The 17,446-nt window shown below is 36.9% G+C and overlaps 1 protein-coding gene across 1 annotated transcript in view; it reads left to right on the forward strand.

The window, feature by feature from the left end:
• Positions 1 to 17,446, forward strand: part of LOC128700392 (low-density lipoprotein receptor) — a 45,032-nt gene that overhangs the window by 25,468 nt on the left and 2,118 nt on the right. The window contains exons 13-16 of the mRNA XM_053793585.2: positions 38 to 190; positions 5,591 to 5,771; positions 8,264 to 8,427; positions 11,623 to 11,808. Coding sequence (XP_053649560.1) covers positions 38 to 190; positions 5,591 to 5,771; positions 8,264 to 8,427; positions 11,623 to 11,808 — 684 coding nt within the window. The remainder of the gene's footprint in view (positions 1 to 37; positions 191 to 5,590; positions 5,772 to 8,263; positions 8,428 to 11,622; positions 11,809 to 17,446) is intronic.

Genomic DNA, 17,446 nt, shown 5'->3' on the forward strand with positions numbered 1-17,446 from the left:
AAACCCTACAATAATTCAATTATTTCTTATCTTTCAGGTTATTTTATTCTCACCAAAAGTACTTCGTCTGCCTTACTCTATCACTGTGTTTGAAGATAGATTGTATTGGACTGACTGGTCAAAACTTGCACTCTATAGCGCTAATAAATTTACTGGAGAAGATATCCAGAATGTGTCTGCTGGACATTTAGTAAGTTACCAACTTTTCTTGAACCACTGAAGCATGAGTCGCATTCATGTGAACTGAAGTATTCAAAGTAAAAAATATTGGGAAAGTTAAGAAGTACAGAAGAGTAGACAAGTCAGAGGATAGTGTATAGGGGTTGAATTATGACAACTTTGACTTGTAATGTAAGCTCCGGGAAAATAAATAAATTAAGAAAAGTGAGGAGATAAGAGGCTTTTGTGATGCATTCACAATAATTTTATGGGAATTATTAAATTTACATATATATTCATGGAGAAAAGCTAAATTCATAAGGATCATACAGTACCTGTATGTGAGAAGATATGAGAGGAAGAGAGGTTCTTGTGCTGAGAGATCAGTTGAGAACAAAATACTAAAATGTCAGATATTGTGGAATAGTGATTGCCATCAGTACACATGGAAATTTCATGTAGAATTTTGTGGAAATTATTATTACAGTACTGTATATGTTCACAAAAATGTGTCTGATTCTTTGTGCGGTTAGTGATTTATGTAAATGTAGTACAGCCTCTCCTCACTTAGCTACGCATTCGTTTACCGATGCCTTGGGACTTACAACGGGCTCTGACCAATATTCATAATATATATTAGAGCTGATTTCCTGTATTCTGTTTATTTCAATATACAGTACACTACTGTATAAACATTTAAAATTATACCATAATTATTATAATTGGTACAAAGGTGACATTAAAACAATATCAAAGATAGTTGACACAAACTCGCTACCATTATAGTATGCTCCTCACTTAGTGACGAATTCATTTAACGACGTGGTTTTAGGAACGAAACTGTCGTTTAGTGAGGAGAGGCGGTACTGTATATTAGGATATAAATTGTGTAGCCCATAGTACACATTTTCTAAAGGTAGTAATGGTGAAAAGTGACATTAGGTTAAATAAAATAATTTTATTTATTTATTTATTTATTTATTTTATTTATTTATTTATTTAGAAATTTAGCATACAAACAGAGGTACAAAAAATACAGGTAAGAGCAGCATGCCAAAGCCACTTATATGCATAGCATTATGGGCTGGCTTAAAATTAACTTAAGATTAACTAAGCAATGATGAAATCAGTGATAAGACATTATTGTAAACAGATAACTATAAAATACAAATGAGTATTACAAAGACAGGTCCTATGCTTGCATGCATTGCATGCATAGAATGGAGTATTCTGTTAGGTAGTGTATTTAAAAAAAATAACAAAGTTAGGTTTAACATTTGTGTGATATAATGTGAGTAACATTTAGGATATACAATTTATATGGTTCAGTTATTCAGTATTTATTTGGTTTTGAGTGAGTAAGTGAACTTTGAGAAGAGACTTGAATTTATAAACAGGTAGTGTTTCTTTTATATTTAAAGGTAATGAATTCCAGATTTTAGGGCCTTTTATGTGCATTGAGTTTTTGCATAGCGTGAGATGGACACGAGGAACATCAAAGAGTGATCTGTGCCTTGTATTATGGTCATGTGTTCTGTTGAGGTTGGCAAGGAGATGTTTGAGGGGAGGGTTAATATCAGAGTTAAGTGTTCTATGTATGTAATAAGTGCAATAATAAGTATGGATGTTTTGTATGGTGAGTAGGTTGAGTGTTTTGAATATTGGTGGAGTGTGCTGCCTGTAGTGAGAATTTGTTATCATTCTAACTGCAGCCTTTTGTTGGGTAATTAGTGGTCTGAGATGGTTAGTTGTTGTTGAGCCCCATGCACAAATTCCATAGGTGAGATAGGGGTAAATAAGAGAGTGATAAAGGGCCAGGAGGGCTGACTGTGGAACATAGTACCATATCTTCAATAGTATGCCTACAGTCTTGGAAATTTTCTTAGAAATTTGTTGTATATGTGTATGAAATTTGAGTCTATTATCGAGGTGGATTCCTAAGAATTTTCCCTCTGTTAGCTTTGTGATAGGTGATCCGTTTATCGTTATGTTAAGAGGTACATCTGTAGCTCTGCTACCAAACTGAATGAAGTAGGTTTTGTCAATGTTTAGTGTAAGTTTGTTAGTCCTCATCCAGTAGATATTTTCTGTAGTTCGGTGTTTACAGTATTGGCTAGCGTGACTGGGCTCGGGTGAGAGAAGACGTAAGTGGTGTCATCTGCAAAAAGTGTGGGTTTGAGTAATTGCGAAGCATTTGGTAGGTCATTTATGTATAGGAGAAAGAGAAGAGGGCCAAGGACACTTCCCTGTGGGACACCAACTGTAATTGGTTGTGCGGAAGAGCTTGCCCCATTAGCGCACACATATTGGCTTCTGTTGCTGAGGTAAGACTTGAGGTAGTTGAGGGAGTGCCCTCTAATACCATAGTGTGACAATTTTACGTGGAGCAAGTCATGGTCAACTGTATCAAAAGCTTTACGTAAGTCAATGAAGATCCCCAGTGGGACTTCTTTTTTCTCTATTGCAGTGTATATATGTTCTAGCATGTGTATAATAGCATCATTAGTATTTTTATTAGGCCTGAATCCAAATTGGCAGGGGTTGAGAATGTTATGGGAGATGAGGTAGGAGTAGATTCGTTTATGAATTAATTTTTCGAAGATTTTTGAGAGAGGGTGTAAATTGGATATTGGCCTATAGTTATTCAACTCTGTTTGGTCTCCTCCTTTATGGATCGGGGTGACCCTTGCTATTTTGAGAACTGTAGGGAAGGTGGAGGATTCAATGGATTTGTTAAAGAGTGTTGCAATGATTGGTGATAGTACTTGTGACGCTTTTTTGTATATAAAGGGTGGTAAGGTATTTAAATCTCCTGCCTTGTTTTTCAGTGCATTGATAATAAGGGAGACTTCGTATGGGTTAGTCGGAGCTAGGAACAGTGTGTTCGGGTAGTTGCCAGTGAGGTAGTCATTTGGTGGGGTATCTGAGCTTGGGATATTATTGGCAAGGTTTTGACCTATAGTGGAGAAGAAATCATTGAGTCTGTTTGCTGTTTCTGTTGGTGGGAGTTGGGGTTCATCTGATTTTGCTAATTTTATTTCGCTATGTCGTGATATCTTTTTTGTTCCCAGAATTTCTGATAGGGTCTTCCAGGTCTTTTTTATATCACCTCGTAAGTTGGATAATCTGTTCTCATAATACAATTTTTTTGCCCTTCTTATCAGGCTGGTTAGGATTGACGAGTAACGTTTTGTTTGGTCTCTGGTTATGTGACCCATTCTGTACTGTTTTTCATATCGGTGTTTTGTATTTATGGATTTGAGAATGCTGGGTGTTAGCCAGGGACTGTTCAGTCTCTTAGCTGTCATCTGTTTAGTTTTTTTAGGGCAGTGCTTGTTATAAAGGTATTGGGTCTTTTTTAGAAAATTATTAAAACATTCGTCAATATCTGTATAGATTTCTAGCTCAGTGTGCCAGTCAATGTTTGTTACTGCTGTTGTGAAGTTATTAATGGCTGCCTCATTGTGAAGTCTGAAGGTGACTTTAGTAGTGTCTTGGGGTATTTTACCAAGAGTTGTTATGAGGAAAGTAGGGTAGTGGTCTGTGGTATTATCTGTAATTATGCCTGATTTTAAAGGGGATATGGTGTTGGTCCAGATGTGGTCAAGTAGGGAAACACAAGTCTCTGTAACTCTTGTAGGTTTTGTTACTGTTGGTAGCGACATGCAGTTACTCATTGTGTTTGTGAATTCAGTAACGTGTGGGTCCTGGTCTTGTAGGAGATTTATATTGAAGTCACCTGAGAGTAGTAAGTGATCTTTGTTCATGCGTGCATCAGTTATCATACTTCCTAGGTTTTGACTAAATTGGCTAATGTTTGATTGTGGAATTCTGTAGATGTTTATCACTGTGAGAGGTTTTTGTAGGTATTTGGATTTGAATTTAGCTATTATATATTCCCCATGTTCATCCCTTGTGCAAGTATTAGTGATACATTCTAGTTGGTCTGAGTAGTATATAGCTGTGCCACCCCCTTGTTGGTCTGGCCTACAGTTGTGTATGGCTGTGTAACCAGGAATGGCATAGACATCTGTAGTATCAGGCTTTAGCCAGGTTTCAGTTAGTGTAATGATGGACATATTGGCATGCAAGGAATTTAGTAATGCTAGGAGGTCATCATAATGCTTGCTTAAAGATCTGATATTGTAGTTAAAGATAGTTATGTTGTTGTTGGCTCTGAGAAGTGCCTTTGATTGTTCTGCTGTGTAGTAATTACAGTAACTGTTTGAATCATTTAAGTCATTAAATAAGAGGTTGGTATCAGGATCAATGCTTGTAATCATAAGATTTGTAGTGAATCTATAGTTAGAATTAAGTAAAAAATAAAGTAAATATTCTAAAGCTAAAAAAATAGCACCTGAATTATGAAGAGTAATACTTGTATAAGTGGGAATGAGAGAGTGAAAGTTTTATTGTGGGTGTGAGAGTAGCATGGTTGTGTAAGGTGAGAGAGTAGCACAGTTGTGAGAGAATAGCACACTTGTGTAAGGTGAGAGAGTAGCACGGTTGTGTAAGGTGAGAGAGTAGCACAATTGTGTAAGGTGAGAGAGTAGCATGGTTGTGTAAGGTGAAAGAGTAGCACAGTTGTGTAAGGTGAGAGTAGCATGGTTGCATAATTGAGAGTAGCACGGTTGTGCAAGGTGAGAGAGTAACACAGTTGTGTAATGTTTATGAAACCTTTTAATTATCTTTCATAAGGGGTAGTGAGGTACAAGCAAAAATGGAATTCATGCCAAAGTTTGAGCCGAGTGGAAATTTTTGGTCCCTTCTGGTTAGAGTGAAGTTATGACTTTTTTTTTTTTTCCATGGTGAAAGGGTGATGATTTTGGAAAGATGAATAAAGTGGTAGATTTTGCTCTGTCTTAAGAGAATAAATGATCTTACAATGATATGATCATGGTACAACATGGACAAAATTATTTTTAAATAAGAGAATAAAGGCAAAATGTGATTGAGAATGAAAAACTACACTGATGACTTAAAATTAGATGTGGAGTCGATTGTGTTTGCCCTAGGAAGTTGAACTCTATTTCAGGGTACAGTATATCCTTGAAAGGATTAACTGATAGGGAAATGTATAAAAGATCTGAAAGGGAAAAATATTTAAGGAATGAGGTAAATATAATTAGGTAGATTGCATATGTAATGAGTATCCTAAATGAAGTACTCTATAAGGACTAATGATTTGTAGCACTCAAAATCTGGTAATTAAGAGTAGAGGGTATACACATAAGAAAAGTCAAATATGGATGCAAACTATAAACCTGGATTTTTTCCATTTCATTTTTGGGCAAAGTGAGTGATGTAATTAGATTTATAGATGAAAGCTCCAGAAAACCATCAATGGTAATATGATTCTTATTTTGAGTTGAAAAATTGTATCCCTATGTTATATATAATGCATAACCACCAGTATTGTCATTTTCTACAGCTGGAGTCACCAAAGGTCGTCCACGTTTATCACGAGTATCGGCAGCCCATTGGAGATAATGTGTGTTCATCTCACAAGTGCAGTCACTTGTGTGTTCGCAGTCCTCAGGGAGAGCCCCTTTGTGTCTGCCCAGATGGCATGATCCTTTCAACTGGAAATTTTATCACTTGCATTTATGATGGTAAGTCACATATTATAAGCACAGTTGCATATAAAATGGTCTAACCATACTGAATCATACACTGGAGATCTGTCAAAAAAATTACATTTAGATTTTATAGTTTTTTATATCTGCAAAACTGTGTATTGGTAGCCACTGGTACTCTATCAGTACCTCTGCCACCCAGACAGACCAAACATTAGTTTAGTTTCTAGGAATGAACCTGCAGTTTTTAAGTTGAATCTTTACATCACTTGCTTTTGCAGAGGTATTGTACAACATTCACTTGTTTGTAGCAATGAGAAATCCATGCATTAGGATGAAGACTCTTAGAATAAAAAGTGTTTAGCTGTTGTGTAGCCCATAGTACACACATTTTCTAAAGCTAGCAGTGATGAAAAAGAGACATTAGGTTCAATAATATCATTTTGATACAAGTGAAAAGTAATACTTGTATAAGTATGAATGGGAGAGTGAAAGTTTTATATTAAGTGAGAGTAGCACATTTGTGTAAGGTGAGAGAGTAGCACGGTTATGTAAGGTGAGAGTAGCATGGTTATGTAATGTTTATGAAACCTTTTAATTATCTTACATAAGGGGTAGTGAGATACAACAGTCATGAAAATTATACCAAAGTTTGAGCTGCGTGGAAACTTTTGGTCTCTTCTGGTTAGAGTGAAGTTATGACTTTTTTTTTTTTTTTTTTTTTTTTTGATGGTGGAATGGTGGTGATTTTGGAAAGATGAGTGAAGTGGTAGATTTTGCTCTGTCTTAAGAGCATAAACAATCTTACAATGATATGATCATAGTACAATATCGACAAAATTATTTTTAGATAAAAGAATAAAGGCAAAATGTGACTGAGTGAGAATGAAAAAGTACACTAATGACTTAAAATTGGATGTGGAGGCAAGATTGTGTTTGCCTTGGGAAGTTGAACTCTATTCCAGGATACAATACATCCATGAAAGGATTAAGTGATAGGGAAATGAATGAAAGATATGAAAGGGAAAAATATTTAAGTAATGAGGTAAATATAATTAGATGGATTGTATATCGAATATGTTTTTAAAAGATTATAAAATCAAAATTTTATTTATAAAAATTACATTCAGAATTGTGGCATGGTATGGGTACATGTACATTATTACATAATATTTACAAAGCCCATATTATGCATTTATCAGAAACTTAATTATATAAAGCAGGCTACACTGATTTGGCTATTTGAGAAAACTGTTCTTACTAGATGTTGAAGATTCTAAATTGGAAGATTTGACCAGTAGTATATCAGGTAACGAGCTTCTTGCTTTTACAGACATGGCTGTAATGTCTGTATTCACTTCAGAAAGTGTTTAGTTTTAGTTCATGTGTACATAATAATATACCTTTGAAGAGTTTCAATGGCAAATAAAGAACTATTGCAGATATATAGTACTGTGGATTTTGTGGCAACATCTTTAATATGTAATTTGTGGAAAGCTGCTGGTCTCAACTTGTCAGATTCAGTATCTCGCCTAAAAATAACCTGCAGTAGTAATTTAAGATTGCTATTAGTTTATTTCATAACCCAGTTACTATATTCAAATATGTTTGGTGTATAAAGAGTTTGGGTTAATTTTTTTTATAGCACAGTGGCAATCTCTTGCCAAGGCAAGAGACTGCCATCCAAAATTCATTAATTCAGTTACCATCTTTCTGAAAGTGTGCTGACATCACAATCAAATTACCCTTTAGACTGAAACATCCACACCCATCCTTCAGAGTGCAGGAACTGCCCTTCCTGCCTCCAGGACTCAAGTCCAACTAACAGTTTACACAGAATTCCCTCATACAAGTTACCCTCCAACAAGATATCCATTAAAAACCACTTGTCTTCACTCACTTCTATCAAATGTGCTCAGACAGGCCTGCTGGATGCTCAAGCCCCTAAAATTCAAAGCCTCTTTTACCCCGTCCCTCCAACCATTCCTGGAATGACCCCTTTCCTTTCTACCTTCCAGCCCAGATGTATACATCCTCTTCATCATCCTATCCCTCTCCTTCCTCTCCATATGCCCAAACCACCTCATCAACCTCCCCTACATGCTATACTACCTCAGCAATCCCTCCTCAGTTCTCTGTATTATACCCTGAGTTACCCTACGTTGTTTTTTCATTTCTCCTCTCCAAATTCTCTGCATTGTTCTCAAACATGCCTTTGCTACATCTAGCTTCCTTTTGCTGCAGCACTCAAGACCCATGTCTCAAACACACAAAAGCGTTGGTACCACTCTTCTCTGGTGCATTACCTTTTTGCCTCCAGAAACTTTTCTGCAGATACTTCAACACACCACTCACCTCTTGTTCCTCATCTATTCTATTTCACTTCATATTTCATAGACACATCTGCTGGTATGTCATCTCCCAGATACCTAAATACCGTATCTGAATTGCTTTTCTATTTATATTAATCTCAAATACAGAGTTGCTACCCCTTGTCAGTCCAACTGAATACAGTGCTTTCATTCCAGAAGCAGACATCAACATAGCCAGTGCCATAACATCATCAGTATCAGGCAGTTCCAAGTATGTGGTCCCTCCCAAGACTGATGAAGACCCTATCCAGAGTACTCAAGTTGGCTTGATTCTTGGAGTTACTTTTGGATCTACTGTGGTGCTGGCATTGGCTGCTGCAGTAAGTTTGCATCATTTTGATGTTTGCTTAAAACTGGCTTTAAATTTATTCTCGTAAACCCAAAATATAACTAGAATATGTAGTATTATTATCTTGTGATAATTTTGTTCAAAATCATAAAAGGTTGCCACTTCATATACACAATTACACATTGAATATTATATTGGCAATACGTACTGTACTAATACTAACAATAGACATAGGAGTTTTAATTAGTGAAGGAGCTTGGTTTTCGTTCAAGCTAGAGAATAGGTTGGATGTTCAGTAACTACTTATTAAGCAGTTCCAAAAGTGCTGGATTTACCACATTTTGTAACTAGTACATTTTTCTTAATGAATTAAAGCATTTTCTGTTATTGGGGCCAAATACAACCAGTAGTACTGCACAAAATTCTGAAGTAAGGTAAATAAATATATAGATAAACTTCAGATGCATTAAATTTTATATTTTCTGATTGAAGCCTCATAAGACTAAGCTGAAATTCTCTGCAAATAATTGATATATACTTACATCAAAACAGTAGAGTTTTGTAACTTTGAAGTTAGTTTTATTGTATGTACAACATTAGGTTGTATTCACAAACTTATCAATATGAATATATTTTTTATATCATATTCATATGGACATAAATTTCAAATAATGTACAGAAGATAAAATATTTCAGTAAACACCCAGTACACAGCAAACCTGTTTAACTACAGGTCCGCCATCACAAATCCGGCAATCACTTATTCGGTTCCTTCAGTTATTCGGCACTAATTTTGGCTAGCATAATGTCAAATTTCCAGGGTCGCCACACCCACCTGCTGGTACTGTTTGGTGGTGCTACTTGCTGCATAAGTCATTCCAATTTCTTTTTCTCCATTTACTGTTATAACCTGCTTACTTTTAGCCCTGGCCATGGTTCCAATGAATAAAAGAAATGCTTCTCATTATGTAAAGCACCGACACAGTACATTATCCATTAAAGATAAGGTGGCTTTGAAGCAACTGTCGGTTGCCATGAGCTCAGTCTCATGATGCAGGAGAATGTGCTTTATTATTACACTAATATCAACACTACAGCTTATTTGCCTATCACAGTTGATCTAATATGACATAATAAAAATGTAAATAACATGTTAAATACTACAGAATAAATAATATTCGGCATAATACCGAGCAGTTCGACGGAGGTATGAAGAGGATATGGTATACAAATACCATTATCCTATCCCTGTCTTGGGGGCTTATATTAGAGAAAATGGAGTATAGCACAGGGCTAACTGTGATATACACTCTTACTGCACCATAAACCTGAAACAAAAAAGTTACTTTCTCTATATAGATTATCACACATAGCAGCATATGTGTAGAGAAACTAGGATAACCCAAAAAAGTCAACGTGGCTTATTTCTAGTACCTGGCTTGGATTAGCTATACGTATATGATTTTTGGTAAATATTCAATTCCCAGCCAGGGTAGAAACATTAGGCGTGTTTCTTTACTCCTGTTGTCTATGTTCACCCATCAGTAAATGGGTACCTGGGTGTTAGTTGACTAGTGTGGGTGTTATTCTGGGACACTGACCTAATTTTCTTAAAATACTCTGCATAACAAGCGGCTTTCTATATAGTAGTATGTCACTGATGTCAGCTAGACCTGTATACCTTGTACATGTACGTGTAGTAAATAGATATTAATAATAATAATAATAATAATAATATTATTATTATTATTTTCTCAGTTTGTTGGGTTATCTTATTGAAACTTGGGCAATGTATGATGGAAAGACGTTTCTTAATGTACACCAAAAATGAAAGAAATCAGACCACAAATAGCGGAGTTCACTTTTCAGCCATTAGCGGCCGCTTAGCGGTATACGTATTTTTGTATGGTTTTTATGGTTATATGTATTCTCATTTTTTCGGTCTCATTTGATAGAATGAAAGATATATTACAGAAATAGATATGATTTTGATTGCTTTCATGACGAAAAGTACCTTGAAATTGCACTCACAGTAGCAGAAAAGTTCTATTCTGTAGCGATGCTCAAGTAAACAAATGACGTCACCGTCCAATACCTGTCCGCCTGCCAGTTTAAATTCCAATACGCAGTCAAGAATGGGTTGACATTATTTATACAATTATAATAATGCTGCAGTCTGCATAACAGTAAATTTTCTATTTTTTTGTGAATAAAAATTTGAAATGGTAAGCAAGAGTAATATAAGAGGAGTCTGTAGCTGTGACTAATGAACAGATAAAATGTTATTTTAGTGCCAGGAATATCTGCATTGTTTATTCTGGACCCTGTTTTGAAATTGGCATTGTTGAAATTTGTGTGAAATCGGCCATATTGCGAATTTCTGACCACTTTATTGGGTAGTTGAAATAAGTGAATGGGCAGTTTCTTGTACTCAGTTGACAGACTAGAAGTAAATAAGTTTATTCAGGTATACACAAATACAGTTACATAGATTATCATACATAGCAGTGTATGTATAGAGGACCTAGGATAACCCAAAAAAGTCAAAGTGACTTATTTCCAGTACCTGGCTTGGGCTTGCGTATATGATTTTTGGTAAATATTTTTTCTTGGTTGTTTGTTGGGCTATCTCATTGAAACTTGGGCAATGTATGATGGAAAGATGCTTCTTAATGTACAACAAAAATAAAAAAGATGGACAATAAATAAGTGAGAGTTCACTTCTCAGCCATTAGCTGCCTCTTTGCAGTATATTTTCATATATTTTTTATGGTTGTATTCTCATTTTTTGGACTCATTTGATAGAATGGAAGATATATTACAGAAATAGACATGATTTTAATTGCTTTCATGACAAAGTACCTTGAAATTGAGCTCAAAGTAGCAGAAATGTTTGATTTTTGCCGATGTTCAATGAACTTTGTGTAAGTAAAGTTGGTTAATTTTATTAAGTGTATTCTAACCTAACCACTCTGTAATCTGGCAAACTCAGTAATCCGGCACACTGCAGGTCCCAATGATGCCGGATTTGTGATGGAGGACCTGTACTAGGGAAGGGAAGTAACAGATGACTAGTAATGGAAGTTATGGTAAATAGAAATGAGATTATATTCCCATGATTCTAGCAGAAAGTCAGTTCTTTAACCAGAGCACTTAGTCTCTGGATTCCCATCAGTGCTTATCAGGTTTTTAATGTATTCATAATTGGTCATTTTTCATTTAATAGCTGTTTGTTGGGTGGTGGAAAGTGCGGCGTGGAGTTATACGCCACACACGTTTCCCCAATCCAGTATATCGGAAGACAACAGATGAGGAAATGGACGGTGGTGGTTATATCCTTGGTCAAGATGACCTGCTCAACCCACGAGATTATCATTACACTGAAGGACCTGAAGTGCCTATAACAGACGATGTAAGTAAATTGATGTTTTTAATCCAAAGAAGATTCCTATGTATGCACCCTTTCCCACCAAGGTAGATGACTCAAAGAAGAAAAACATTTAACACTTGCTCCTTAGCTATGTTTGCAGATGTATTACACATCATGATCAAGTGAACCACAACATTCCCATTCACTTTTTAAAGTAAAGGCACCAATATTTCCCACTTCCAAATAGCATAGTACTAATTGACATAGCTTGTTTTTTACAATACTTGTTCACTAAAGGTAATTAGTCCAGAGACTATACTTTCCTTAACAGATAGATTAATACTGCCTAAAGCTCTACTACACTGCTAATTGAAAATTAAGTGTTCATTAACAAGACTGTCAAGTGGTTGGGGCAGTGAGTTCACTAGCTCCACTCATTACAGGAAATTACCAGAAAAAGAAACATTTTCACAATCGCTCGCACTAATCACTGTCTTGCCAGAAGTGTGCAGATACTACAGTTCAGATACCCCTCCCAACTGCAAATATCCCCACCCCTCCTCCAGTGTGGGCACTGTACTTCCCACCTCCAGAACTCAAATCTGGTTTCCCTGAATCCCTTCATAAATGCTACCTTGCTCACTCTAACAGCATGTCATAAAAATCACTTGCCTCCACCTGTTTCTATCTAACATGCCCACACATGCCTGCTTAATGTCCAAGACCCTCTCATACAAAACCTCCTTTACCCCCCTCAAACCTTTCCTAGGGCAACCCCTACCTCATCTTCCTTCCACTACAAATTCATATACCCTTAGTCATCGTATTTTTCTCTATCCTCTCTAAATGTCCAGACCACCTCAACAAACCCTCAGCTCTCTCTGGATAATACTAGTAATAGTAATAATAATCCCACACCCCCTCCTAATCTTCAAACTATGAATTCTCTGCATATTTACATCACACATTACCTTCAGACATATCTCCACTGCCTCCAGCCTCCTCCTTGCTGCAACACTCACAACCCATGGATGAGATTATATATATATATATATATATATATATATATATATATATATATATATATATATATATATATATATATATATATATATATATATATATATATTTTTTTTTTTTTCAACAAGTCGGCCGTCTCCCACCAAGGCAGGGTGACCCAAAAAAGAAAGAAAATCCCCAAAAAGAAAATACTTTCATCATCATTCAACACTTTCACCACACTCACACATTATCACTGCTTTTGCAGAGGTGCCCAGAATACAACAGTTTAGAAGCATATACGTATAAAGATACACAACATATCCCTCCAAACTGCCAATATCCCAAACCACTCCTTTAAAGTGCAGGCATTGTACTTCCCATTTCCAGGACTCAAGTCCGACTATATGAAAATAACCGGTTTCCCTGAATCCCTTCACTAAATATTACCCTGCTCACACTCCAACAGATCGTCAGGTCCCAAGTACCATTCGTCTCCATTCACTCCTATCTAACATGCTCACGCACGCTTGCTGGAAGTCCAAGCCCCTTACCCACAAAACCTCCTTTACCCCCTCTCTCCAACCCTTTATATACAGTGGTCCCTCGATTATCAACGGTAATCCGTTCCTGGAAGCCGGTCGATTATCGAAATGGTCGATTTACGAATCAATTTTCCCCATAAGAAATAATGTAAATTCAATTAATCCGTTCCTGACACCCAGAAGTATTAAAACAAAAAAATTTTTTACATGAAATATTCATGTAGTACATAAACAATACAATGGGAAATGATGAATGAAACATTAACAGCATAACACTTACCTTTATTGGAGATTCTTCTTAGTGTATGGAAGATATGGTTGAATGATTTTTGTTATACATCCTCGCCAGTTCGCCCACACGTACGCCACTATCATATTGTTCAATGATGTTTTTCTTAAATTCAATGGTATTTCTCACCTTCTTTACCAAAGGTTTGGCACTAGGAGCTTTCTTTGGAGCCATGGTAGCTTATTTAGCACTTAAATAACTTGCAAGCACTAAAATAAATGAAATATTATGAAATATTTCACTGGAGCACGTGAGAGGACCGCCGCTAACTGGTAAACAATGGCACACTGGCTGGGAAGGAAGGCTGAGGCGGGTCGAGGCCCGCTTACCTCGTGCATACGCGTCTGGGACGACGGGTCGAGACGGGTCGATAAACGAATTTCGGTCAATTTCCGAGTCAATATTTTGTCGAAAAAAACGGTTGATTTCCGAAATGGTCGACTTTCAGGCCGGTCGATTATTGAGGGACCACTGTATATGTATATATATATATGTGTGTATATATATGTATATATATATTATATATGTATATATATATGTATATATATGTATATGTATGTATATATATGTATATATGTATATATATATATATTATAGATGGGGTTGTAAAAGAAGTAAATGCTAGGGTGTTCGGGAGAGGGGTGGGATTAAATTATGGGGAATCAAATTCAAAACAGTTACTTTTTGCTGATGATATTGTGCTTATGGGAGATTCTAAAGAAAAATTGCAAAGGTTAGTGGATGAGTTTGAGAATGTGTGTAAAGGTAGAAAGTTGAAAGTGAACATAGAAAAGAGTAAGGTGATGAGGGTATCAAGTGATTTAGATAAAGAAAAATTGGATATCAAATTGGGGAGGAGGAGTATGGAAGAAGTGAATGTTTTCAGATACTTGGGAGTTGACGTGTCGGCGGATGGATTTATGAAGGATGAGATTAATCATAGAATTGATGATGGAAAAAAGGTGAGTGGTGCGTTGAGGTATATGTGGAGTCAAAAAACGTTATCTATGGAGACAAAGAAGGGAATGTATGAAAGTATAGTAGTACCAACACTCTTATATGGATGTGAAGCTTGGGTGGTAAATGCAGCAGCGAGGAGACGGTTGGAGGCAGTGGAGATGTCCTGTCTAAGGGCAATGTGTGGTGTAAATATTATGCAGAAAATTCGGAGTGTGGAAATTAGGAGAAGGTGTGGAGTTAATAAAAGCATTAGTCAGAGAGCAGAAGAGGGGTTGTTGAGGTGGTTTGGTCATTTAGAGAGAATGGATCGAAGTAGAATGACATGGAAAGCATATAAATCTATAGGGGAAGGAAAGAGGGGTAGGGGTCGTCCTCGAAAGGGATGGAAAGAGGGGGTAAAGGAGGTTTTGTGGGCGAGGGGCTTGGACTTCCAGCAAGCGTGCATGAGCGTGTTAGATAGGAGTGAATGGAGACGAATGATACTTGGGACCTGACGATCTGTTGGAGTGTGAGCAGGGTAATATTTAGTGAAGGGATTCAGGGAAACCGGTTATTTTCATATAGTCGGACTTGAGTCCTGGAAATGGGAAGTGCAATGCCTGCACTTTAAAGGAGGGGTTTGGGATATTGGCAGTTTGGAGGGATATGTTGTGTATCTTTATACGTATATGCTTCTAAACTGTTGTATTCTGAGCACCTCTGCAAAAGCAGTGATAATGTGTGAGTGTGGTGAAAGTGTTGAATGATGATGAAAGTATTTTCTTTTTGGGGATTTTCTTTCTTTTTTGGGTCACCCTGCCTCGGTGGGAGACGACCGACTTGTTGAAAATATATATATATATATATATATATATATATATATATATATATATATATATATATATATATATATATATATATATATATATATATATATATTTTTCCAACAAGTCGGCCGTCTCCCACTGAGGCAGGGTGACCCAAAAAAGAAAGAAAATCCCCAAAAAGAAAATACTTTCATCATCATTCAACACTTTCACCACACTCACACATTATCACTGCTTTTGCAGAGGTGCTCAGAATACAACAGCTTAGAAGCATACCTGGAGTTTACCTGGAGAGAGTTCCGGGGGTCAACGCCCCCGCGGCCCGGTCTGAGACCAGGCCTCATATACGTATAAAGATACACAACATATCCCTCCAAACTGCCAATATCCCAAACCCCTCCTTTAAAGTGCAGGCATTGTACTTCCCATTTCCAGGACTCAAGTCCGACTATATGAACATAACCGATTTCCCTGAATCCCTTCACTAAATATTACCCTGCTCACAGTCCAACAGATCGTCAGGTCCCAAGTATCATTCGCCTCCATTCACTCCTATATAACACGCTCATGCACGCTTGCTGGAAATCCAAGCCCCTAGCCCACAAAACCTCCTTTACCCCCTCTTTCCAACCCATTCGAGGACGACCCCTACCCCTCCTTCCTTCCCCTATAGATTTATATGCTTTCCATGTCATTCTACTTTGATCCATTCTCTCTAAATGACCAAACCACCTCAACAACCCCTCTTCTGCCCTCTGACTAATGCTTTTATTAACTCCACACCTTCTCCTAATTTCCACACTCCGAATTTTCTGCATAATATTTACACCACACATTGCCCTTAGACAGGACATCTCCACTGCCTCCAACCATCTCCTCGCTGCTGCATTTACCACCCAAGCTTCACATCCATATAAGAGTGTTGGTACTACTATACTTTCATACATTCCCTTCTTTGCCTCCATAGATAACGTTTTTTGACTCCACATATACCTCAACGCACCACTCACCTTTTTTCCCTCATCAATTCTATGATTAACCTCATCCTTCATAAATCCATCCGCCGACACGTCAACTTCCAAGTATCTGAAAACATTCACTTCTTCCATACTCCTCCCCAATTTGATATCCAATTTTTCTTTATCTAAATCATTTGATACCCTCATCACCTTACTCTTTTCTATGTTCACTTTCAACTTTCTACCTTTACACACATTCTCAAACTCATCCACTAACCTTTGCAATTTTTCTTCAGAATCTCCCATAAGCACAGTATCATCAGCAAAAAGTAACTGTGTCAATTCCCATTTTGAATTTGATTCCCCATAATTTAATCCCACCCCTCTCCCAAACACCCTAGCATTTACTTCTTTTACAACCCCATCTATAAATATATTAAACAACCATGGTGACATTACACATCCCTGTCTAAGACCTACTTTTACCAGGAAGTATTCTCCCTCTCTTCTACACACCCTAACCTGAGCCTCACTATCCTCATAAAAGCTCTTTACAGCATTTAGTAACTTACCACCTATTCCATATACTTGCAACATCTGCCACATTGCTCCTCTATCCACTCTATCATATGCCTTTTCTAAATCCATAAATGCAATAAAAACTTCCCTACCTTTATCTAAATACTGTTCACATATATGCTTCAATGTAAACACTTGATCTACACATCCCCTACCCACTCTGAAGCCTCCCTGCTCATCCGCAATCCTACATTCTGTCTTACCTCTAATTCTTTCAATTATAACCCTACCGTATACTTTTCCTGGTATACTCAGTAAACTTATTCCTCTATAATTTTTACAATCTCTTTTGTCCCCTTTCCCTTTATATAAAGGGACTATACATGCTCTCCGCCAATCCCTAGGTACCTTCCCCTCTTTCATACATTTATTAAACAAAAGTACCAACCACTCCAACACTGTATCCCCTCCTGCTTTTAACATTTCTGTCATGATCCCATCAGTTCCAGCTGCTTTACCCCCTTTCATTCTACGTAATGCCTCACGTACCTCCACCACACTTACATTCTGCTCTTCTTCACTCCTAAAAGATGGTATACCTCC

The sequence above is a fragment of the Cherax quadricarinatus genome, chromosome 71 (genome assembly GCF_038502225.1).
Source record: "Cherax quadricarinatus isolate ZL_2023a chromosome 71, ASM3850222v1, whole genome shotgun sequence".
NCBI classification, from domain to species: Eukaryota; Metazoa; Arthropoda; class Malacostraca; order Decapoda; family Parastacidae; genus Cherax; species Cherax quadricarinatus.